The sequence below is a fragment of the Stenella coeruleoalba genome (assembly GCF_951394435.1).
Source record: "Stenella coeruleoalba genome assembly, chromosome: 9".
In the NCBI taxonomy this organism is placed as follows: Eukaryota; Metazoa; Chordata; class Mammalia; order Artiodactyla; family Delphinidae; genus Stenella; species Stenella coeruleoalba.
Genome location: NC_137155.1, coordinates 36,546,942 through 36,573,033, shown reverse-complemented (window position 1 = coordinate 36,573,033; position 26,092 = coordinate 36,546,942). Strand labels below are relative to the sequence as shown.

Below are 26,092 nucleotides of genomic sequence, written 5' to 3'. Positions count from 1 at the left end.
ATAAATATATGAAGAATACCCAACCTACTTATAAGATGCCAATTTAAACCACAAAGAGAAAGCGCTTTCCACTATCTGGATTAGAAAAAAATAAGTCTAACAGCGTCAAGTGATGGTGAGAATGTGGGGCAACAAGCTGTTGTTAATACACTATTGGTGACTGTAAATTGATACAAATTTACAAAATAAGTCAGCATCATCTGGTAAGGCTGGTAACACTCACACATCTTGACTAGAGAAATCCTTGCACATGTGCACCAGAAGACATGAGTAGCACTGTTCATGCTAGCAATGTTCATATTAGCATAAATTAAAAACAAATGTCCACTAACTGTAAACAGATAAATTGTGACATATGAAGTAGTGCTCATGAAGGAATTATAATGCACCGATTAATGTGAATACATTTCCCCCAATACACTGGGCAAAAAATATATATACAAAACAGTTAAAAATCATATGAACGTGTGAATTATACCTCAACAAAAAAATAAAATCTAACAAGTATGTTCTTTAGGGATACACGCTACAAAACTGAAGACAAGGGCAAGAAAACAAAGTTCAAAATAATGTTTATCCACCTGGGAGGAGTAAACACGATCAAGGCAGGGACAGAGTTTCACAGTGACCAGTAATGTTCTATTTATTATACCATGTGGTAGATCTGCAAGCGTCCGAAGTTCTCTCTGACTGTTTTTGGTATTTTTAAAAACAGAATTTCTAAGATGTGTATTTATGGACCCTCATTTTGATTACTGAAAACTAACTTCAAGAGCAGAGATCATTCATTTTTGAGATGTCATTATAGGATTAGTATATTGCAGAAATTACTAGGTTCTTTCCTATGGAAGCTAAAACATCAGTTGGAAAGTAACACAACATAAAGACAATTCAAAGCACAAGGTGGCTACCAGCTTCCTAAGTCTCACTACACAAAAAGCCGAAGAAAAGAGTCACAAGTGAAAATACCTCTGCTGTCCAAGTATGGACAAAGTGAGTTGCCTCTAAAGTACAGCTACCTGAGAAGTTTATTTTAGAAAATGTAATTCCCAAGTTATCAAACACACTGTTTCCATGGGAATTAGCATAATGAGCTCTGAATGGAAGCTTAACAGCTCAACACCACAGTGATTACGTGCCCCTCAGGGTAATGTATCAAATATTTCCACATATCAATGCATGGAAAACATCATAGATACAAATCATACAATACGAGTAAAGAACCCCACCTCTACTGTTTACTTTTAAAAGCAAAATTGAACAATGCTTATCATCCATCAACACAGCAGGTCCTAACATGCATCCCTCCTCAGGCATCTGCATTCAAGCTAATTATGACACTCTACAACAGAAATCCTCTGACTAGGTAATTACAATTTCAGTTAGCTGAGTTATCTTTATTCAGAGACTACTTAATGTTTACAGAATAACGTCTTCAAAGCTAATCATTGCCAATTATGAGATTTTGACTATTTCACATTTTTATAGAATACTTCCCATCTCCTTTTATGAGGAAAGAATCTATGGTTTATTCAGTATAGAAATATAGCTTTTCGAAAAACCTGTCCAAACTGTGCTATCACTACAAAGTATCCCTAAACCTGAATATGCAGCACTAAGGCATAAGGAGCCCCCGCTCTACACAAAACTTTAATTCTGGACAATTAGAGTGATACCATTTATCTGAAACCTAATATGATCAGAGATAAACTTGGATATGTACTAAACTTTAATTCCTAGGTATACTCATCTTTCCTTAATCTACCCTTTCAAACTTCATTTTAAAGTAATTAATTGAACAGATTTGCAAGGGCAGATAGTTTCAGGTAATTAAGCAAAACAAAAGCCTTCCACATAGCAGCTTCTCTAGCATCAGAAACAGATCAAGTTTCACCTCAGACCATGGCAGTCAGGGAATAAGTAGTTCACCACCTGCCCTGGACTTAATTTAAACCTTTGTCAACATTTCCCAAGAAATAATCAGAACTCACTGTTTTCTTCCAGAACTCACTCATTCTTTAGACATAGGACTTAAATCAATACCAAACTTTCTCTTGAGTAGATAAAGGATCCATTTGGCCCAGGAAAGCTTATTACCTGACCCCCACCCAGGACTGAACTCTGACCTTCAGTATGGATCATCATGACCACAACCACCCAGAGATCAAGCAATTACTAGCCATGGTCAATTCTACTTTATGTCAAATTTCCAAATACAGAGTCAAATATCTGTTAAGTGAGTTTTTCATCTCTATTTTAAAACAATCCATTCCTAGGTATTTTATTCTTTTTGATGCAATGGTAAATGTAATTGTTTCCTTAATTTCTCTTTCTGATCTTTAGTTTTTAGTGTATAGAAATGCAATAGATTTCTGTGTATTAATTTTGTATCCTGCAACTTTACTGAATTCATTGATGAGCTCACTCTGAAAACTGTAAGATACTGATGAAAGAAATCAAAGATGTCACAAAGAGATGGAAAGATATGCCATGTTCTTGGATTGGAAGAATCAATGTTGTCAAAATTACTATGCTACTCAAAGCAATCTACAGATTCAATGCAATCCCTATCAAATTACCAATGGGATTTTTTGCAGATCTAGAACAAAAAAATCTTAAAATTTGTATGGAAACACGAAAGACTCTGAATAACCAAAGCAATCATGAGAAAGAAGGACGGAGCTGGAGGAATTGGCTACTTCAGACTAAACTACAAAGCTACAATAATCACAACAGTATGGTACCGGCACAAAAAGAGAAATAATAGATCAATGGAACAGGATAGAAAGCCCAAAAATAAACCCACACACCTATGGTTGTACCACTATGGAAAACAGTGTAGAGGTTCCTTAAAAAACAAAAACAGAGCTACCATATGATCCAGCAATCCCACTCCTGGGCATATATCCAGAGAAAACCATAATTCAAAAAGATACACGCACCCCAATGTTCTTTGCAGCACTATTTAGAAGAGCGAAGACATGGAAGCAACTTAAATGTCCATTGACAGATGAATGGATAAAGAAGATGTGGTACATATATACAATGGACCATTACTCAGCCATACAAAAGAATGAAATAATGCCATTTGCAGCAACATGGATGGACCTAGAGATGATCATACTAAGTGAAGTCAGACAGAGAAAGACAAATATATGATATCACTTATATGTGGAATCTAAAAAAATGATACAAATGAGCTTATTTACAAAACAGAAACCGAAAACAAACTTATGGTTACCAAAGGGGAAAAGTCGGCGGGGGGGAGGGATAAATTATGAGGTTGGGATTAACAATATACACACTATTGTATAGAAAATAGATAATCAACAAGGACCTACTGTATAGCACAGGGAACTCTACTCACTACTCTGTAATAACCTATATGGGAAAAGAATCTGAAAAATAGATATATGTATACGTATAACTGAGTCACTTTGCTATACACCTGAAACTAACACAACATTGTAAATCAACTATATTCCAATATGAAATAAAAATTTATAAAAACAGTCCAGAATACATTGCAAAAAGTTATAAAACTGGGTAGTGAAAGTATATTCTTGATGCATACACACACATTAACTTCAGCAGAATTTCCAAAGCATTGTTCATCATTGCTAGTCATGCTGCACAGTCCTAAGAGATCCCACACACACCCCATGTCAAAATTTCTCATTATATAAATTCCACTGTTTCTCTTCAGATTAACAATTTTCCAACAAAAACTAATCCTGCTAACTATGCTATAGCACATGGGATAGGCACCCCCCGCAAGAATAAACAATTACCTTACCCAAAAGGTCTATCGTGCCAATGTTGAGAAACCTTGTGCCAAGCTGATATTCAAATATAGGAAGAAACAAAGTCCTGGAGCCTGCTTTCAGATACAAAAAGTCCCTGTTTTACACATTGCAAAAATCCAATACAGGAAGTATAGGAGACCTTGTTTTATGAGAAAAGATAAGATAAATCATGAACCAGTGCGGAAAAGGTCCCAGGCAGTCATAACCCTTAGGCAAATGTAAATAGGTCTGCAAAGATGTGGCAAGCAAAAAATCAGTGCCTAAACCCTAATTTCACAGAAACTTGGAGGCAAGGGTGGGGAGGGCAGGAACACAGGGATTTAGAGAGAAGAGATGAGACTACCTCAGGGAAAAGAAAAATTAAAAGCACACAAAATACATGTCCCTTATTTCCTATGGCTCACATACCACACCGTTACTCAAGTCCAGGCAGTCCAGTGCCCTGAACATTTTAGTACTATCTACTTCCCTCTCCATTTCATTTGGCTTATATAGGGTTCGTCATCACTCAGCTGCATCATTACTGCAGATCCCAACTAACTTCACTTCCCTCAAAGTCTTCCTTTAGTCAACCTACCAAACAAGGCAGACAGTCATCTTTGTAGAGTTCAAGTCTTATTATTCCCTCCTCAAAAATCAGTGGTTCCCTCTTACCTATGGATGAAATTCAAGGAAAGATATCAGGGAAGATTAATGACTTCCAATCTGCACATGATTCCATAGACACTGAAAAAGGCAAATTTAAGTGGTTCTATCTAGCCGGAAGTTGAACACAGTAGGCCTGGAATTCAGAAGTGAGAAGCCTGAGAATGAGAGAGATTTGGGACAGTGTGTCAGTGAGAGTTAAAATAGGTGCACACAAACGTGTTGCGCCCAGTGAAATAATAGTCTTAAAAAGTTACATGTTGTATGCTTCAATTTATGGATTCTGGAAAAGACAAAAATACAGGAACGGAGAACACATCAGTGGTTGACAGGGGTTAGAGGAACGAGGGTCTGAATACTAAGGGCAACAGGAGGAAATTCTTCAGAGTGTTAGAACAGTTCTGTGTCCTACCTGTGGTGGTGATTACAAGAATCTTTACAGGTGTAAACACTCAGATTGTACATTCCCCCAAAGTGCGTTTTATGGTATGTAGATTTAAACAATATTAAGTATTGTGGGCATGATTTAGATTGCTCAGAAATACTTTGTTTGGTGATAATAGTTAAAGGAACCTCATTTAAAGGATGGGAAGAAGTATCTGAAAAGTGAGTGGTCAAAAAAGTTAGAGGAATGAATAAAGTCACAGAAGCCAAGGTAGAGGCAAGAGTTCCAAGGAAGAGCTGGTTAACACTATCAAACTTAAGGCATTCTATACACACTGGTGTACTCTAAAACTCAATCCTGATGTCAGCCACCTAGAGTTAGCATAAACCCATGGTTCATAACCAGACTGCCATTACTTCAGACACCAGAGAGAAGTGGGGTTCCCCAGGCCACCGACACTTCTGACCAACTGACTCCAAATTCAAGAGGTTCCCACAACCTCTATTCAAGTTCAGTAATTCACTAGTATGACTCAGAGCTCAGGAAGAATGCTTATCACATTATGATTATATGATTATGATTACTTACATTACGTTATTTATGACAAAGGATACAAATCAGACTAGATAAATAAATGAAGAGACACATGGGGTGAGATCTCAGGGGAGACCAGAACACACAGCTTCTATGGTGGCCTCCCCCCAAGCAATCAGGGAGCAGCATGTTTTCAGCACCTCTTTGTTCACCAACCAAGTAGCTCCCCACTGTGCTTCATTGTCCAGAGTTTATTGGGATTTCACTTCTTAAGCATGATTAATTAAACCATTGAGCATGTGACTGAGTTCGATCTCCAGCACCATTCCTCTCACCCCAAAAATCCAGCTGGTTCAAAGCTCCATTGGTCTTGCTGGTAACCAGCCCCTATCCTGAGTCATCTCATCTTACTAGCGTAAGCTCAAATGAGATCCAATGGGCTCATGAAAAATGAAGACCCTTGACAAATTTCAAGGACTTATTCTCCCTGCAAGGAACCAGGGACAAAAGCCAGTCAAACTCCTTGTTATACAAAAGACTAAAAATGTGTTTGATTGGGAATTGGAAAGTTACAGGTGATTTTCAGGCAGAAGAGTCAGAGGGGAAAGAGGCCAGGTTGATTGCAGTGCATTGAGCAATAAATTGGAGATGAAGAAGCAGAAGCAATAAATATAACCTGTTACTGTAAGAAGTTGATTAGGGAGAAGACGATAAAACATCCTTAGAGATGCAAAAACAGAGAGCTCAGGAAAGAAACATATGCAAGTAACTAAACTAAACGTCTTCCCTCAGGAGCAAGTCTTTAGGAGGCTGCTCTACTGATAGCATGAACTGAAAATGAGACCCTACTGGCAGTTCTTAGAGTATATGCAATAGCTTATTAATCCTTCTAAAAAGGATTCTCTCTACATCTTTATTTTTCAGTGCTCCAACATATCCCTTATAACAATGTCCTTATAACTACATCTCTTGACTTATAATTATGCGGAAATATACAAGTACTTCATACTCGTAAAGGACTCCTATTTTGCAATATGGCAGACCACATACCTTGGAAAAACCTATTACAATTTTTTTAAATGCAGAAGAATTCATAAACAGCTTCTAAAAGTAACTTTTAAAAGTGCCTTTTTAAAAAAGAACTTTAAAAGTATGACTCTCAAGAAAACTCCCTAGAACTAACATGATAGCCAGAAACCAAGGAAGTAAGATGGCAGAGATCTTTGGGTTAACAAGAGGCTTTAGTTTTAACAAATGAGAAGGAATGAGGAATTAGATCTTGAGCCTGTGCTACTTGGTTGGTGAGAACTGTAGCCCTCAAAGATACATGAGAAGCTATATACTCATTTAAAGAGTAGAGTAGAAAAAAGTGCCCTCAGTGAGGAAAGACAAAGCAAAATTGTCTGTCCTGGCTTGGGATTTGGGGCGGGGTGAGCAGGAGGGTGAGCTGGGGGTGGGAGTACTCTTCTCTGAGAAGTGGTAATGATCATCTATACTTTATACGTGTGTTAGAAATTTGTTTTAACACCACCATAGGATCTACAAAACTTCAACCCAAGAACTCACAAAAGTTGCTGCAGGTTGGAAAAGCCCTTGGGATCCCTGGCAGAGGGAACACAAATTCATGTTTCAGAAACATACCTTCGTCCCATGCCCAGAGGATTCCTGCTGATCGAGTCCTGCCAAACATGGGCTTACAATCCAAATTGCAAAGGAGGACACCAATCATCATGAGCAAAAGTGAACAGAATTGAAGAGCTGGAGAATTAAACTACCAAGAATTACTATTAGCTACAATGTATAAAATGTTTAAATATTGAAAGACAAAACAGAAAAGCAAAATAGAAAAAGACCAGTCACATTTGAAATGGACCAAACAGAACTAGAAATTGAGAATTATTACAACTGTAAAACTCCTTAAGCAAAAGATTAGAACTAAAGAATGAAATAGAAAACTGAAATTACCCATGACGCAGTCCACGAGAACAAGTAGAAAATATTAAAGTTGAGACATGAGGACAGGATAAGGTTTATCGTATATAGATGCATATGGATAAAGAAGAAAAAAAGCTGTCAGTTGGGAAATGCGACAAGGTCAATATTCAATAAGACAATAGCTTAGGATTTTTTAGAATTGATTTTTAAAGACCATAAAATTCATAAAGGGCAAAAAATCCAAGGGAAGAAAGATTCATATATTGAAATACCAGAGACACTGCCCAAAACCTGAAAAATTCTTACATGCAACCAGACAGAAAAGGCAGATTACTTTCAAGGAATACAATTAGACTGGTTAGTAGACTTCTCAAAGGTATATTAAAGTCAGGAGACAATGGCATAATATATTTTCAAGGTACTGGGGAAAAAATAACTGTACACTTAGAATTTTATACTCTGACCAACCCTACCAAAAGTAAAAGAAATAAGAAATAAAAGAAAATAAATGAAAAGTAAAAGAAATGATAAAAACTGCCCTACTGAAGTCATCTTGCCTCTGTGAAACCCAAGAATGGAGCATACACAGAGAAGAGAAAAGAACTGGGGTCCGGGCAACACTTTTGAGCCCCTATATGCAGACAACCTAATGTCAGCCTTAATTTTGGGGCATCTTAGTCTCTTGAAGTAGTACATCATCATTAATTTGGATTTTTTAACCAAAATGTAATGTAAGTTAAAATATCAACGTTATCTTAAGCCTGCATACCCACCAGGGGGCTGTCACAGTGTCTCATTTATTCAGGAAATGATTTATCTGAAAGGGACCTTTTTAGGTAGGGTTTGAAAAGAGGTAAGAAAACAGGACAATCAGTTGAGAGTCTATAAAACACAATTTAAAATAACAAAGGAGAATGAGTTCAAAGGACTCCCAGGCAAACAACTAACTGCCTGGTAGCTCTAAGCAAAAATCTTCACTACTTTCTTTATAGAACTTAATTCAGACCAGTTTTCTGCAATTTGACCTGAGGTTAAAACGATGCCAATACTTCCCACCAATTCAAGAACTTCAACTACTAGTAGTACATCTCAATTAGTTGTGTTTTTGTTTTTAGGATTAAAATTTAGAACAGGGTAGGAGAGGTGGCAGCAAGTAGTGCCTGAATTTTCTGAGGCTACTGGGTCACTATCCTCAACATTCTAAGGAAATGAGAATAAGCAAAATAAGTGTCCCCAATTGAAAACTGTATTGTTTAGAGCAAACCCTTCCTGATTAGCGGAAACCAGCTTTTCATTGCCCTTGAGCTTTTATACAACTCTCAAAAATTATAGATAACTGATAGTAAATGGAAAAATCATTCTTGCCTATAAACGTGCCAATAGATTCTGCCCAGTGAAGGTTCAACTGGCACCCCTCGTCCCGTGGGGAAAAAAAGTTTTGTCTATTTGGGAATTAATTTCAACATTCCTTTATTCCATATAAATTTGTTCTCCTCTCAGTTGTAACATCTGTCTGGTTCCCTCATTAATGAGGGCAATAAACTCCTTAGCATGCTCCTTATAACTGCATGAAACTAATAATGATTTTACACTTATGAAAATTATCCCTTAACACCATCAAAAACAAGGCAGTATTTCTTAGACACCAAATTTCTGAAGTTTTCTTAAATTAGTTGTAAAGATTTTGCTTTAAACCAGCTTTTCAATGTATCTGGAAAGTTTCAGATTTTATTAAAACATAATTTGTTTTATTTAGAAGGCATAATGAGACTGAATCTTACAAATTATATTCTGATTAACAACTTAAGAAAATTAGAGTCTAAAAGCAATTCCGACAAATCTGCAACAAAAAACCACTGAACTGCTATACATGTTTATGTTTTATTAGTCACCTGTTAAATGATATTCTCAGCCTATTAATTGGTGCAAATTAACCTTTTGCCTTTCAGACATACTACCAAAAGAATCACTTTACAAACAATCTTAGAAATTCTCTGAATACTCAAAAAACCCAAATGTTTGATTTTCACAATGAGTTTTAAGTGCTATTTTCCCAAAAGGTAACATAGGCAAAGAGCCATAATTTATTTGTGCTATGGTATGTGCCTAGACTTTCTAACTGCCCAAATTATATAGTCTTCCCTAAGAACTTTCAAACTTGTAACGTTTTACTCAAATTCTTAAAAGTTATAAATCCTTTCTTCTTTTATTCCTCCTCATCACCCTTGCACCTGGCCACATTGTCTCTTCCACAATCTAGGAGCCTAGAAAAGAGGAAGATGTCACAAAAAACACAGGAGCCTTGAGAAAGTTTTGTGGTCACTAGTGTTCCTGAGCCATAATTTTCACTATATCAAAATACCACTTAGAAGTTATATTAAAAGTAAGAAGAATGTTTCATTTTATCTGTGGAATTCTTACATAGGTCTAAATGTAAAAGAAATTCATGTTGTAGAGAGATGAAATTAGGAGCAATTTCCTGAACGTGAAACTCCAAATACATACAGATAACTAAATAGAAATCAGGCTATCTTTCCCAGTTGAGTATTTTATAACTTCCTGGAAACCCAGATGGCTAGGAAGGCTTAGATGACTCCTTCCATTGGTCTACAATCTTTGAAACAAAATATTATCTGAGGTATTATAATTATTCTTACAGTAATACCACTTTAAATACTTAGCACTTTACTATGTAGTTAACATATATACAATTTCCAATCCTAAAAACAACCTTACAAGTTAGCATCTATATTTTTAAAAGGAAAATAAGCTCAAAGAAGTTGAGAAAGTTGAACATATTATACTACTAATAATTAGAAAAACAGAATTGGGCCTCAGTCTGTCCAACTCTACAGCCTCTTTTTTTTTTTTTTTTTTTTTTTTTTGCGGTACGCGGGCCTCTCACTGTTGGGGCCTCTCCCGTTGCAGAGCACAGGCTCCGAATGCGCAGGCTCAGCGGCCATAGCTCACGGGCCCAGCCGCTCCGCGGCATGTGGGATCTTCCCGGACCGGGGCACGAACACGTGTCCCCTGCATCGGCAGGCGGACTCTCAACCACTGCGCCACCAGGGAAGTCCCTACAACCTATTTCTATTATACTATACTAAGTCTGGGCCATAAATTTTCACTAAGTCTCAAATTTAAACTGCAAACTTCAGTTTAGTATCTATTATGTCATTTACAGGATTTTACTCAGTAATTTAAAAAAACACAAATATGTTCCAAAGATTACAACAGATCTTTTGCTATCCTGTGTTTATTTTGGTGAAAGAGAAGTGAACACAGAATTCTGTCATCCTAAGATTACTCACTTTAAGGGGTGTGAAAATCTTGCCTGGCTGTTTGTGCTAAAAAAATAAACCACTTCTAAAAAATTAAAACAAAAATTGGGTGAAATGAGCCAGGTTTGTTTGGGTTTTTTTGCTTTAAGTCACATAGCTCCTAGACTCTTACAAGATTCTTAGGCTTTTTTTTCTTTTTTTGTCATGCCGCAGCATGTGGGATCCTACTTCCCCGACCAGGGATCGAACCTGCACCCCCTGCACTGGAAGCGCGGAGTCCCAACCACTGGACTGTCAGGGAAGTCCCTCTTCAGCATTTTTAGGTAAAGGAATGAAATTAAATATGCAGCTAAGGTCCATCCATTCATATCCATACTCTAATGGCATTACTGCATTCTTCTCCAAATAGCTCATATTACATTATGATAAATGACTACCTAGCAAAAGAAATTCCAGAACAGTCTCACAATCTATAATAATATAAACTTCCTAAAACAAATTAGCATAACGTTTTGTCATCTTGCCCTTTTTAATTAACTTGACATTTAAATACTGAATACAATTCCATCAAAATCCAGCAAATGAATATGTGCTATAGCGTTTGCCCCTTTTATCCATTCTCAGAAGTATTTCAATACTTACCCCATGTTCCTTAGCAGCTGTGACAACTTTAAGGAGGACATCTTCCTCCACAAATGGTCTCACAGCATCATGGATAATCACTACTTCCGGCTTTGAGAGTCTACAGTTGGGCTGATCCTCTGCCAGTGCTTTTAGTCCATTGAAAATTGACCTGTGGCGGGTCACTCCAGATTCAACCAGAGAGATGCCTTTATGCTGGTACCTCTGAATAATACACTTCATTGCTTCCATGTTCTCTCCAGTTACTGCCACAACAATGTCCTTTATCCAAGATACTCTATAAGGAAAGTATGTACACATTTCGTATCAATTGATTCTTAAACAACTAAAGTTAATCTAGTAACAAAACTGAGTTACTAATTACTACTAATACATCTTCATAGGGACATTAAAAATGGAAAGCTACGAACTAAGTCAATGTTATGCATTTTAAATCATGTCTAGTAAAGGGGTTGATTAAGAATTTGAATTTCTCATACTATAGAAACATGAATATAAATAGAAGTAGTATTTTTCAATACATAGTGTGAAAGTACCTATATTGCAAAGCATAGATTAGGTATAGATATGTATCACAGATTTCTTAAATTTAAATAATCAGTATATTCATCAGTAGACTGAGAGAAAAAATTTAAGATTATGCTTTTAAATTGCTTTTTTTTCCCCAAATAATTCTCTCCGTTAAATAGGAACAACCCAAAGCACTTATGAATTCCACAAGTTCTGTCTCTTTCAAGAAATCCATTGATTTGGCAACAAAGCTGGATAGCTGAACTAAACTTTGCCTACATCAAGGTGAAATGTTTCAGCTTAAATAGGGAAATTATGCTAATTAAGTTTGTATAAGTATAAATCAGGCTCAAACAAAAGAGAAAACTCATATTTTAATGAAATATAAAATTAAAGGAATTCATCTGTTGAGTCAGATACAAAACAAAGCAATTCTTCACTGTTCTGAAACACTCTTAGACCTACTGACATACAGATGCTAACAGTCCACAGCGCTGAGTGGCAGTGGCTGCAGTAAAGTTGAGAATTCTCTTGAAGACCAGTGTTAACAGAGGCTAACATGATTATACACTCAAAGTTCCTCAGCTGATGGGCCCAAGCCAGGAAAACAGCCTCTGGCCCATGATATAAACTCTGATTAAAGGCCACTTTAAAATTTAATGGCATTCTTAGCCTCTGAGATCCTACATGTTCATGCTAGACAGTTAAGTCTTGTACTCACTTTTAAAGAGATGAAAGAAGGGTCCGAAAATTACTGTATAATGAAATTAACTATCGATAAATGAAAACCACTGGGTTGCTTCACTCAATAATTAACCACCTCCTACCTTCTGCTATTGAACAAACCCTTCCTATAACCCAAAACCCCATTCTGCCTGTGGCTACGACAGCACTACACTGAGGCACACAACCAAAACTTGAGGGCACACCCTCCTTTCATTTTAAGTCCATTCCTCTAACAAATATTTATTGAGCACTGAATAAATGATCAGAATTGAGTATACAATGGAAATAGTTACTGCTTTCACAGAGCTTACAGATAAAAAAGAGAACACCAACAACTCCAAGCTGCAATAAAGTGCTGTGAAGGAGAGGTCCAGGCTCCAGGATCGCATGCAGCACAATATCTGACCAGCACAGAGAAGGCCAAGATAATGTTCCCCAAGGAAGCAGAGTTTTCTCTTCAAGTGGCAGAAGGCAGGAAAATAGGCAAAAGGCTTTGGAGGGAGAGAGAAAGGGATGGTTTAAGCAGAGGCCGTAGCAAGGTTCTGAGAAACTAGGAGGAAATGGAGGGGAGTTCTTTAAGCACAGAGAAGAGCCCAGGAAGAGGCTGGAGGACCAGACAAGTGATGGGCTGGGCTAGGCCATGGAGACCTCCAAGGCCATATTAGGGGTTCTAGTCTTTAATCTGAAAAAATAGGAATCTAGGGCTTCCCCTGGTGGCGCAGTGGTTGAGAGTCCGCCTGCCGATGCAGGGGACACGGGTTCATGCCCTGGTCCGGGAAGATTCCACATGCCGTGGAACAGCTGGGCCCGTGAGCCATGGCCGCTGAGCGTGCGCGTCCGGAGCCTGTGCTCCGCAACGGGAGAGGCCACAGCACGGAGAGGCCCGCGTACCGCAAAATAAATAAATAAATAGAAGGAATCTAGAGAAAAGCTTTATGCAGGACATTTACACTCAAATTAATACTCACCTCCCCCAGTATTCTACGCTGTTCAATGACATAAGGGGAAGTGTGGTAGGCAGAATAATAACCCCCAAATGATGTCCATCACCTAATTCCCAAAACCTGTGAATATGTATGTAACCCTACCTATCAAAAGAATTTTCTATATATAATTAAGTTAAGGATCTTGAGTTGGAGATCATCCTGGGCTATCTGGGTCGGTCCAATATAATCACAAGAGCCCTTAACAGTGAAAGAAAAGCAAGTGAGTCGAGGGGGAAGAGTGGTAACAAATGCAGCACTCATTATGACACAGGACCATAAGTCCCAGAATGCAGGTGACCTCCAGAACCTGAGAGAGTAAATGGATTGCCATCTGGCAAGTAAATGGATTGTCCCAAGAGCCTCCAAAAGGAACACAGCACTGCTAACACCTTTATTTTCGCCTAGTGAAAATGATTTTTTGACTTCTGACATCAAAAAGCTTAAGAATGTATTTATGTTGCTTTAAGCTACTTAGTTCCATGGAAATGTTTACAGGAGTGATTGCAGCTTCTAATTTTAGAGCATAAACTTTACTCTGGTGCAAGATGGAGAACAGATTGGGCAGAGAAAGCACGCAGACAGACCAGGTAGGAAGCTGCTGCTGAAGTCCGAGCGAGACAATGATGGTAGCCTGTCTATCAGATGGTGCTTGTGGATAAGATTTAAGAGATGGTAATCTTCCTGAGTCAGAGGTAATAATCCTCCTGAGTCAGTAAGAAAAAACTGGCAAAATAAATAATGTATCACTTAATATGAAACAGCTAACATCGATTAACTTACTAAGTCTTAAGCATTAGTCATATTCTAACTCATGTAATCCTCACACTCTATACTATCTCATATGGGAAACATCAGAAGGATATGATACCCAAATACATCGTACTTTATCTTCCTATACTGTCATCTGATGCCAAAAAATACTTGAAAAAAATATTTTTACCATTTTTCATCAAAATACAACATTCCATCTTCTAGAATGTAGGCTCCATGATGGCAAGGACAGTATCAGTTTTGCCCATTGCTTTACGCCTAGTAGGTACTCGATAATTATTTGTTTTATCAATAAATGATTTTGGTCTGTCTCATCTACCAGGATCTTACAACATAGCAAAGTTTGAAGGATTATGAAAACAGAAAGCTCTCCTCATCAACCTGAAGAGAGAATGAAAATCAATGAAAATGCCTTCCCTCTGCAATATATTGTTTGCTGACTGTTTTGTTTCAATGAGTTTGACTCTTTACTCTGATTTCTAGATTCTAAGCCTCCAAGGATGACTGGGATTACTTATGTTTTGTCTGACATCTTGGGGGAATATTCATCGTAAGCAAAGCAAAGCAACACCACTCACAGAATACCAGACCAGAAAATATGTAGTTATGTGAAGAGGCAATAAGGATTCTGGAAGATGACTAAGTGTAGGTTGCTCTTTGCTTTGTAAAATCCATCCATCCCCCACTTCTATCATTGCAAATTTAACACTGCTAGAACTTACTCTATTTACATGGTTTAAAACGTATACTGTGCTTAACCAAGTCCTTAGCAAGTGACAGTTCCTCAGTGCCCCCTAGATGTAAGGTTTCCCAAGGTTCTGTCTCCACTGGCACAGCTGTGACCCAGGCAGCCATCTCTCCCATTATTTCTGCAATAGCCTCTCAGCTCGTCTCCTCCTTCTCACTTAATCAACGCAATCCACCCTACCACTTCTAGATGACTTCCCTCAAGTGTAAACCTTAGGCCATCCCCTGCTGCCTCTTGAGCAGGACCTGATCTCGGCCTTCCTCTCCCTGCACCACTTGGTCTCTGCCATGCCCCTCTTTCTGTGATCGCCACATTGTCTCACATCCAGGTCTCCGCTTATGCTGCTTCCTCTGCCTCTCAACATTATCCCCCATCCTCATAATTCCTCCACCCCCACCCACTCCTGGCTGAGTCCTACTGTTCTTCAGCTGTCAGTTCAGATGTGGCTTCCTCCAGCAAGCTTTCCTTGACATTCTGGGTGAGGCATCTCTGCTCTCAGCTCCCAGAGCACTCTTATCGCTAGAGAGTCTTATCAAGCATTGTACTGTTTCATTTTTACCTCCATCACTAGCATGCCAACCCACAAAAAGCAAAGACTATATCCCAGGGCTTGGCATATACTAAGCTTTCAGTAATATTAATAGTAGCAATAGTAACTAAGATGTATTAATTGTTGGCTAAGTGCCATGTACTGTTTGGAGCATGTGTCTGTAATATTTCACTTAATAGTCATATCGGCCCTGAAAGAAATCACTATTATCTCCATTTCACAGATGGCACAGAGGCAGTGACCTGCCCATGATTATACAGCTAGGAAACGAAAGGACCTGGGTATACCCCACTCTGACTTTGGAGCTCACACTATAAACCTCTGTAAAAGCACTAACACTGAGAGGTCATAAAATCCATGAGAAAAAAAAATCACGTCTGGATCATCATGTCCCCAGCAATCCATTTATTTTGAACAATAATGCTGCATTTGTGGTCAAAACATGGTCAAGTTTATTTCTTACAATTTAAGCATAAGTATTCCTTCATTCATGGGTTCATTTAGTCATTCAGAAAACATCCAGTAAGCATCTGTCATTTGCCAGACATTATACTAGTCACTGGTAATCCAATAACAAACACCAGCAGACTATGTATCAAGAAGTATCTGTTGGACTTTCCTGGTGCCGCAGTGGTTAAGAATCCGCCTGCCAATGCAGGGGACACGGGTTCGAGCCCTGGTCCGGGAAGATCCCACATGCCACGGAGCAACTAAGCCCGTGTGCCACAACTACTAAGCCTAAGCTCTAGCGCTTGTGAGCCACAACTACTGAGTCCACGTGCCACAACTACTGAAGCCCGTGCACCTAGAGCTCATGATCCGCAACAAAAGAAGCCACTGCAATGAGAAGGCCGCACACGGCAATGAAGAGTGGCCCCTGCTCACCGCAACTAGAGAAAGCCCGCGCAGAACAACGAAGACCCAACGTAGCCAATAAATAAATAAATAAAAATAAATTTTAAAAAAAGAAGAATCTGTTAAATAAATCAGTGAATAGATAAGAGGAAGCTTAAACAATTAGAAATAAAATGTGCTCTTGAGTTTATAGGAAAGTGTAAAAGTAATCAAATCTATTTAGTTTATTAATAGGACATCACACTTTATTAATAGGACATCACACTAAGTTTGCTTTTTTTTAAATAGAGAAGTTTCAAGTACATGTTCAACTATATCAGTGGAAGTGGACAGGATTTTTTTCTAAGGCAAGAGCTTTACCTGTGCCCTAACCTATCACCTTTTACTTTCCACAGTCTATTCTATCAGAAAAAATAAGCTAAAAGCAACTTTTAAAGACATGTTGCTTTTTTGACCAAAACTTACATGAAATTAAATGTTAAAATATAGAATAATGAAGAGGGAGAAAGATAGGACATTGCTTGACAGTAGTCATTCAAACATCTGAGTTAATGAACTCTCAAAGGTCAATCCCAATTTTACTGGAATGCCTTAAAATATCTACAAAATGATTACCTATGTTCCATCAAACAGAAAGCAGTCCAAAAATGTAGATATAGATTAGACAGATATACTCGTGGCCTAAGACTTCTCAAACAATTTTATGAGGCTCTAAATAGAAAAATGATTTAAACAAGTGTTTCTCAAACTGCAGATTTCAGGACCCATTAGAGTATCATCAAATCAATTTTGTAAGTTAAGATTAACAGTGTTGAGTCAATAGAAATTAATACAATAGTAAAATTCTAATGTATAGCAAATAGTAAGGACAGATTGTTTTCATGAAATTCTCTTTCAAATATGTCGGATGTAGTTAAGTATGTGTCACTGAGTCATGAGCAAAATCTAATTCTCATAACAGGTCACAATAAAAAAGTTCGGAAAGCTGTCTTACACAACTCTTAAGAGATAATGGGCTTGTTATGCTATTTTGTTCAGTAACCAAGCATACATTCAGCACTTGCAAGCCTTTTTAAGTACTGTTTGTGTTTCGAAGGATTTAGTCACATACTTTTCTAGTTATAGAATTAAAAGCCTTTTACGGTATTAACATTTAATATGTAGAATCATGGCACTAAGAAAGGCCTTAAGTACCTCACACAGTGCCTAGTGAACAAATATTTGCTGAATAAATGAATCTGGTCGACCTCCTTAGCTGAAGGCAAGTCCACACTGAACCCCCTGTAGCTGGATTTTATCAAGTTCTGAGTATTTCCTTCCTAGCACATTCCATAGGCAAATACAAACCTAACCTCAAGCTCCATTACACCTACCGACAATTTGAGGAAAAAATACAGTATCTTAGATGTAATCTTCTCCCAGAATATTTTAAGATTATGTTTAAATATATTTCTATTAATATGTGCATTATATTTAAAAAATAAACATTACTTACAGGTATATTGTGCTCAGTTTAACAAGATCAGTTGAAAGTAGATTTAAACAAATGCTTTTAAAAAACAGATGCAGGGACTTCCCTGGTGGTCCAGCGGTTAAGACTCCACACTCCCAATGCAGGGGGCCCGGGTTCGATCCCTGGTCAGGAAACTAGATCCCGCACGCCGCAACTACAGATCCGGCGCAGCCAAATAAATAAATATTTAAAATAAATAAATAAAAACAGATGGAAAAATCAGGCGCTGTTAACACTCCTTAACTGCTCTCACCCAGGCTGCAGAAGTTTGGCCCCAAGAGACAGTGACAGCTATGGCTCACTTACATGACAGTTGTCATGGAAATTAGGCCTCGGGATTGTACTGTGGCCATAATTTATAGATCCCTCCTTCTCCATAAACACCCTGATATTTTAGAAGGAAAATACCGAATTGGTGTGAAGGGGCTGGCCCCTGACTGCCTTGACAATGTCAAGTCTCTTTAATATGGCCCATGAAGGCTTCCACTGGTCAAGCCCAGACTACCAGTCCTGGTCTTCTCTCTTGTCTCACAGTAGCCACAGGGGTGCCAATGGGAACTGAAATCTCCAATCATCTGACCTGTGCAAAACACAGTCCCACTCTATTTCTTCTACAATACAGGCCTCTTCCTTCCCTTGACTCAGACTTAACCCTTTTATTAATGAAGCATCCAGACAAAATGTTTAAGTCAAATTCATATATCTAAGCAATCACTCAAAAGCATCCTAAATTCATCTCTTTTTCTGAATCCTTAGTATAATTAATCACTAAAAACTGCCAATTCCTATCTTCTAAATATTTCTCCTGTCTTCCCTACTCTATTCCTACTTTCAGCTTAATTCAAGCAATCAATATTGCTCATTTCGATTAACATTTATGCTTTCTATTCTCTTGTTCTAACAGAATTTGCAGTGGTTTTCAGAAACACAGTAGGACAGAACAATTTTAAGTACACAAAAAATATTAAAAGAAAACTTTCAGAAGATCAAATAAGCCGGAAGTTAATCCACTGAAAAACACCATGGAGTCTTTAACAGTTACTAAAAATGGACTTTCATCGATTTTTCCAAATAATAAGAAAGCCACCCAGTCTCAACCACAAAATCCATGGTTTCCAGAACATACAAATTGACAAAATGAATTTTTCATCTGGATTTATCAGACTCGAGGAGCCTAACTCACATTAACCAAACTAAAAAGGCTCCGAAACATGAATTTGAATGCCAACATATTAATATACAACGATACACATTACTATCACAACGTCCACAAAGTTCTTTACCAATGCAACAGCATATTTTCTTCCTATAAAAGATTTCTATGGGAAGCCAATTTATAATAACAGGTTTTGATGAGCATGGAACCTTATCAAGAAACATCTTAAGCAGTGTCCTCAAGAACTCAAGAAGCCTCCAGAGCTATGGAGAGGGCTGTGCCTGACTTTGTTCAAATCTATTGTCAGGGAAATTCCCACCTAGTCCACAGCCACCAGGAGTCTGAATAAGCATGGCCAAAGTGTGGCTCTGTGACTTGCTTTCATTGTAGCTGTCATTTGAGTCTATTTAGCTATTCCAGGGTAACCAGCTCTCCTTAATAACACTTGCTTTCCCTAGAAATTTGAAGCCAGAAATTAGACTGCCAGCAGGAATTTTTACTTCCTATTTCAGACCTGGGAATACATTTTTTTTTTTAACCAGTAAAATTTAGATATCAGTTGATCGACTGCGAGTAGATCTTACAACCGAACTGTCAGAGCTTTAGGCCCCTGCCAATAATACCACTGCCACATGATTTCTTAGAGCAACGCTTCCTTTTGCAAACTCAGGTCATAAATCGTTATGAGAAGGATTAATACCCTTGACCTCAGTTCCTTGTTAACAAAATAAGAAAAATCAAAGTTCTCTTCAAGTTATAATCTGTGGTTCAATTTATATTTTAATTCCCCCTAAAAGGCCAAAATGAAACTTTAAAACTCCTAGAAATGTTTTTAGTCATCTTCTGAAGACCTGTTCTTACTACAACCTACAAATTAGTCACACTTGATCCTTTTAGTATAACGCCTGTAATGCACAGATCTGAACAAAGTGCATATTCTCAATATACTTTGTGAACATATAAACATATATATTTTTCTACACATATAAAAGCTAATTGTAATATATACCCACACACAACTAGTTCAGATGGACTTTGAGCCTCCATTGGTCCAGCGAAAGCCTTTAGCCAACATGTTTAAGATTTGAGGGTTCAGAGATTCTTTTAAATCTCATTTCATCTGATAATTAGTTTAAGAACTTTCAAGGGCACACAAGTAAACTGGGGCTAAACTAGAAAAACGTGTATTTTTCCAATTTCAACTAAAGCAGAAAAACAATATGAAGTCCCAGACAATTCACAAGACAAACCTCTCAATGTCTCCTCCAACTTCTCAGTTATGCAAAGACAGGTGCTTTAATGCATAGCACATTTGAAAAGTAAAGTACTTCCTTGAGTCTACCTGAAGTGCTAAGCATCTCATTCGAAAATGAGAATGTGCCTCTTCATTTCTCTATGGCCATGGAGCACTTCACTCGGCCATTGGCTGTGCTGGTTCTGAGCCTGAGGCTAAGCCTCCAGTGTTCTGACAGGGATCTGGGAGCCTGTTTTTTTTTTGAAGGTTTCAACTAGTTGCCTTTACAGCTGTAGACAGTTGTTCTCTGTCTACCCTACCTTAATTAGTACTTTTAACTCCTGAGCCTTTCCAAGGTTCTACGACTGCAATCAACTTGCTTCCATCACAGCTCTTCTACCTCAAGGCTCACGTTTCTGCTTCCTTGAGCCTGTTAAAACTGACTGGTTACCACTCCCCTACCTCCTTTCTGCTAGAGCTTTATTGTTCTCTTATCTGCCCCACCTCCTTTTGCTTTCATGTTTCCTTTGTATGGCTATACATTTTTACTTGCTTTGCGTAGGTAAGTCAATGAGTAGAAATAAATGTTCACATGGCATTAACTGAAAACCAAACTAGTCATGTTTTTTTGCATTTCCCTATCCCATTTGGGGGCCAAACTTCAGGGGTAACCTCCTTCTAAATCCTCATTAGTTCTTTACATTGACTCTCAGTTCCAAAAGACAGGAACTTCCATAATTTATCTTTCGGGATGAAATGACCTAGGCCTTTTAGCACCACACTCTAGGAAAACTATCAGCAGTCTACGGAGCTCATCTTTTACCAATAGAAGGGCTTACATTTGGCAAATGGCTAAGAAGCACCCGTATATACATCCCTGTGATACAAGGTTTCCAAGGATTTCCTGAGACATCCTCCAAAATAACCATATTCCATAAATTCTTCAGGCATTGTAATAGTTTACAAAGAATGATCCCGGAAGTATTTCGAAATGGAGGTTTTGATTAGTTACTACTGCTATTAGGATTTTATTACAGCTGTGATCAAATTAAGTAAAAACAGAAGTGTTCCATCTTATTTTACATCAACAAGGCCTTTCCAGAACATTCTTGTACTTTAAAATTGATATTTTTTAATATCCACCTATCTCCTACTGCCTCAGAAGAGGCAAAACTGCAAATACATAAGTTTTGTGGCGTTTTTTTCCATACGAAGGAAAACTCAACGTAGAAACGTCTGCACTCCCTTACATCTAAATGCTTAATAAAGATCCTGCTGGCCAAGCTCTATTGTGTCCCCTAATATTACCTGCATAAATGAGCTACGTTGTCACAATATCTGTGACACTGGAATATTGGAGTAGCATGAATCAACTACTCAGAGAAATGGAAACCTACAGAAGCGAAAGAAGCACCTGGAACTCTTTCAATGTTTGTATGAGTTTCACATGTAACCACCAGCCACGAATCAAAGGTGATTATGGGTCTTTACACTTCCACTTACTTTCTGAATAGTGTCATTTGGAAAAATTACCATATGCAAAGCAACTGGGGCCTTTGGCTTCTGGGGTGTGTGAAAGCGTGGGAGGTAGGGGTCTGTTTTCTGGATAACATGCTACTGTCCTTTGACTAGAACCTCATTAGCTTCATCTTCATTAAAGCCTCCTAAAGCAAATGGTTCATGTCAATCCACGTTAAAACATATTCCCACAGCTCCACATTGGCTTCTATAAGTTTCAACACCATAACACCACCTATGTGGACCTTTGTACTCCCCCCGCTTCCCATCCCTCCAGCCATTACACACGGCTAAAAGCAAGCTAAAATAACATACCCTTCCTTTTCACCTCCTTCGATCCTCACTACTACTCCCCTGGTCCTCCTTATCCCATTCCTTTTCCATTTCCCCAGCTAGTCCGTTTTCGAAGATACAGCATGTAGTTAGCGCCCTTAAATCCGTTTCCACCATGGAAAGGTTTGGATTAAATCCTGCTTCTCAGTCCACCTTCAGTACCTAGTAATTAGCACAGTATGTCTCATATCAGATACTCAGTTAATATTTGTTAACAGTTGATAAAAAGAATGACCAAAGGCCCATAAAACTATCTTGGCAAGTAAAATCTAGTTTGCAACTAGATTTTAATCTAATTTGCAACTCATCCCCACGCATGCGCGGAGATAGCCGCTGAGAGTGAAGAATGAGCGTGAGAGAGAATATGGGACAGGGAGACTCCTAAACCAGCTTCACATTAGTCCCCACAGGCCCCGGGGTTAGGACTAAACGTCCCCCGCGCTAACCCAGTCAGTCTTGAGGGCAGCTCCACAGGCCGGCGGCTGGAGCAGTAAAGGGCTCCGTGGGGCAGCCCCAGGCTCCGCGCCTGTCTGTTAAAGGGCCAGAGCTCCCCTTCCGTGAAGGGCTAGCGGGAATGGAGCCCGAACTGGAATGACCGAGCGGGTGGAGTCCGGCCCCGCGGTCCGCCGAGAGCGGGTGTCAGCGCGAGCACAGCTACTGGAGCAGGTGCCGCGCGCGGGCTGCCCTGGGCTTGAGGGCGGGGAGCAGGGGGCCGGGGACCGCAAAGCGCGCTTGGCGCCGCATTACCTCTCCAGGGCCTGCAGGGTGTAGCTGATGAGCGGCCTCTCCAGGATGGGGCAGAACTGCTTCGGGGTGGGGACGCCCATCCTCTCCCCGCTCCCCCCCGCCGGCAAAACGGCCGCCACGGCCGGCGCGCTGCACCCGGCTTCGGCCCCGGCCCCGCTCAGCAAGGAGGCCGAGGCCGCCAAGTCGGCGCCGCGCAAGCCGCGCAGGCGACGCCCGGCCTCCGTGGGCCCAGAGGCGCCAGGCGGCCACGACTCCATGGCGGCGAGCGGCGGGGCGGGCCCTCCTCGCCCCGGGCCACTGCGCCTGAGCGCTGCTCCTGCCCTAGGCTGGGGTCGCAGCGGGGAGGGCGGGCAAGGGCGCACAGACAGCGCCCACCCGAGCCGCGCGGGCCAGGCCGTTGTACGGCCCCAGGGGACGATCCAGCTGCCGGTCTTCCTCCCGGCGCGTCTTCGGCCTCTGTCCCGAGCCCAGCGCCCCGGAAGGGCTGGTTTTCCCGACTCTCGGCTTCTCCTCTGGCAGGCCCAGCAGTCGCCGCAGGTGGAAGTGTCAGCCCTCCCTATATACCTAAGGGTCTCCTTAAACCTTAACAGCTGTGCGCAGGCAGTAGGGGTCAGGACTCCCTCCCATCCCTCTCCCCTTGAAGAGATTTGAAGAGATTTGGATGCGAGCCACGAGATGAGACAGAAAAATGTGCACCTTAGTTATCTGGCTTTCATTCGCTCATGAGGCATCCTGGTTCCATCTCTGGTAAAGATAGGTGGATGGGCAAATGTTATTATGACATATCAGTAAGCCAAACTGCAGCCGTTCCCAAATTTCTGCAAATTGGAAACACCTGGGGAGCTCAAAAAATGCTGACGCCTATGTCCCACCCTCAGAGATTGGGTTTAATTGGCCTGGTGTGTGGTCTGAGAGTTTAAAGATATCCCCAGGTGATTCTAATGAGCAGGCACTTTTTTTTGGAACCATGGAGCCAAAGCGATAATACTAATAATTGCTGAATAGTCGGCGCACATTATCTCATTTGATCTCCAGGAGAACCCAGCTATTACTGTTCCTCTTTTACAGAGGCGGAAATAAGGTTAAAATGTTTAAGTAACTTGTGTAAGATTGCACACCTAATGGCCTTTGCACAGAAGTACAGCCAAAGTTGAAAAATTCCAGGCCTGAAGCGTATCATGCCCTTGTTTACTACTGTCTTTGCTGTGAGTGCTTCCCATGAAAATGTACTAAAGTATTTGGAGTGTCAGAGCAGATTGTATTAGGCCCCTGGAATGTAAACTCCTTGAGAGCAGGGTCCTTACTTTTTTGGTTTGGGTTGTGTCCCCAGGTCCTGGACTATAAGGGAAGTTTAATAAATATTCATTGAATAAGCTACTGATTGAATGAATGAATGACAATCGAAGTACATATAATTAAATATTTGCTAATTTATCAATCTTCACCCATCAGTAGTAAATATAAGATTCATAAAATAGGAGTCTTTAAGCACTGAAAATATTATCAGATTATAATATTCCAATTTAGTATTTTTAGCCATTTTCCCAGTTTAGAATGAAGCATACAAAATTAAGATTTAAATTTTCTACTTTTATTGTCTTTTGATTTGATCTTATTATTAAAATCACTATCAGTTTTATTTTTGTTCCTTTTATATTATAATCAACGTTTAGCTCCATTCTACTTGAAATTTGTCAGATCACTGACTCAGTTGAAAAGTAGGCATTGTAATACATTTCACTTTGTAGCACCACCACCCGTATCTAACCTATAGTATGCATTCTATTAATACATGTTGACTAATTGGTGGATAAATGAATAAATGAGTCTACCTACAGAGGCAGAAAAGCAGTCAAATAATTGTTTCTATTAATATTGATCTTTAAACCTCGCTTGTGGAGCTAAAGTTATTCTTCATTTCCTTATTCTTGAGCAAAAATAGCATAGTAATAAAGGTCTTGTTATATTAATTTCTATATAATCATTAATATAATTAAACTTTGAAAATTTAGCCAGAATCTTATTATATTGATTTAGTTTTGTTCTTAGAACAAATATATTAACTTTGTTCACTATGAACCCGTAGATCTTACATAGCGTATGTTAAACATGTTTAATATATAGACTTGTATTGAAAAAAAGGACAGACTTTATTTATATATCATAATATGAGAAGCAAAGTATTTGGATATCATAATATGAGAAGCAAAGGTTTTTTCTGAGCCTTTTTATATGGACGTAAGTAATTCCTTATTATGCATACTTTGGGTAAAGTATGTAGTTTCCATGTTACTTTTTTTTTTTAATTTATGGCTACGTTGGGTCTTCAGTTGCTGTGTGCAGGCTTTCTTTTTATTTGCAGCGAGCGGGGGCTACTCTTCGTTGTGGTGTGCAAGCCTCTCATTAAGGTGGCTTCTCTTGTTGCGGAGCATGGGCTCTAGGTGCTCGGACTTCAGTAGTTGCGGCAGATGGGCTCAGTAGTTGTGGTGCACGAGCTTAGTTGCAATGCGGCATGTGGGATCTTCCCAGACCAGGACTCGAACCCATGTCCCCTGTATTGGCAGGTGGATTCTTAACCACTGCGCCACCAGGGAAGTCTTTACTTTTTAATGCATATAGAAATACCCATTAAATGGAAGTGGCTCTTGTCTTTGTATCTGAAAGGCCTAAAATTCCTGTGTTTGGTTTGTTTCTACATGTCAGTGTACCGTGGAAGATTTATCTTGGGGATTTTATTATTATTATCATTATTAGAGAATTTTAGATCAAATTGGGTTCATTTTTCAAGGGTTAATTCAAGTATAATTAGCACTGTCAATCACTCTCCTCCTCCCCAACCACACTTACTGTTTTAATAGCATCTCTGGAGGTTAGTTGGGGTGTTGCTCTCAAATGCTAATGAACAGCTTAATGGTTTACCCTTTAACTCTTCAATTCAGAGCCAAACAAAATAAATTATGGTTCCACAGGGGCCAGCCCCAGCATTTCTGTCAGCCTATGAATTCTAATTCCTGTTTTGCTCTTGTGTATCTTTTGTAAGTGAGACAGTCTATTAACCTCTGACCTTTAACTCATTTTTATACATAAGAAAGGTAATGCTCCGAATTGAGGTTTTTCTGTGGATAATTCAAACTAAACACCACATGGCAACGAGAATATTATCTTTTTTTCTCTCAGTATTTCTTATAAAGTTAATTATCAACCATCTCAACTGTCC

The 26,092-nt window shown here is 39.2% G+C and overlaps 1 protein-coding gene across 3 annotated transcripts in view; it reads right to left on the bottom strand.

The window, feature by feature from the left end:
- Positions 1-24,426, bottom strand: part of CRPPA (CDP-L-ribitol pyrophosphorylase A) — a 305,209-nt gene extending 280,783 nt beyond the window's left edge. The window contains exons 1-2 of one of the 3 annotated variants that reach the window (XM_079931749.1): positions 22,876-24,426; positions 11,229-11,505 (exon numbers count right to left, since the gene is read on the bottom strand). In XM_079931749.1, coding sequence (XP_079787875.1) covers positions 11,229-11,505; positions 22,876-23,132 — 534 coding nt within the window. In that variant the 5' untranslated portion in view covers positions 23,133-24,426. Of the gene's footprint in view, positions 1-11,228; positions 11,506-17,869; positions 17,968-22,875 lie in introns of those variants that run through there. The other 2 variants (XM_079931750.1, XM_079931751.1) reach the window with 2 other exon arrangements.
- Positions 24,427-26,092: the final 1,666 nt, after the last annotated feature.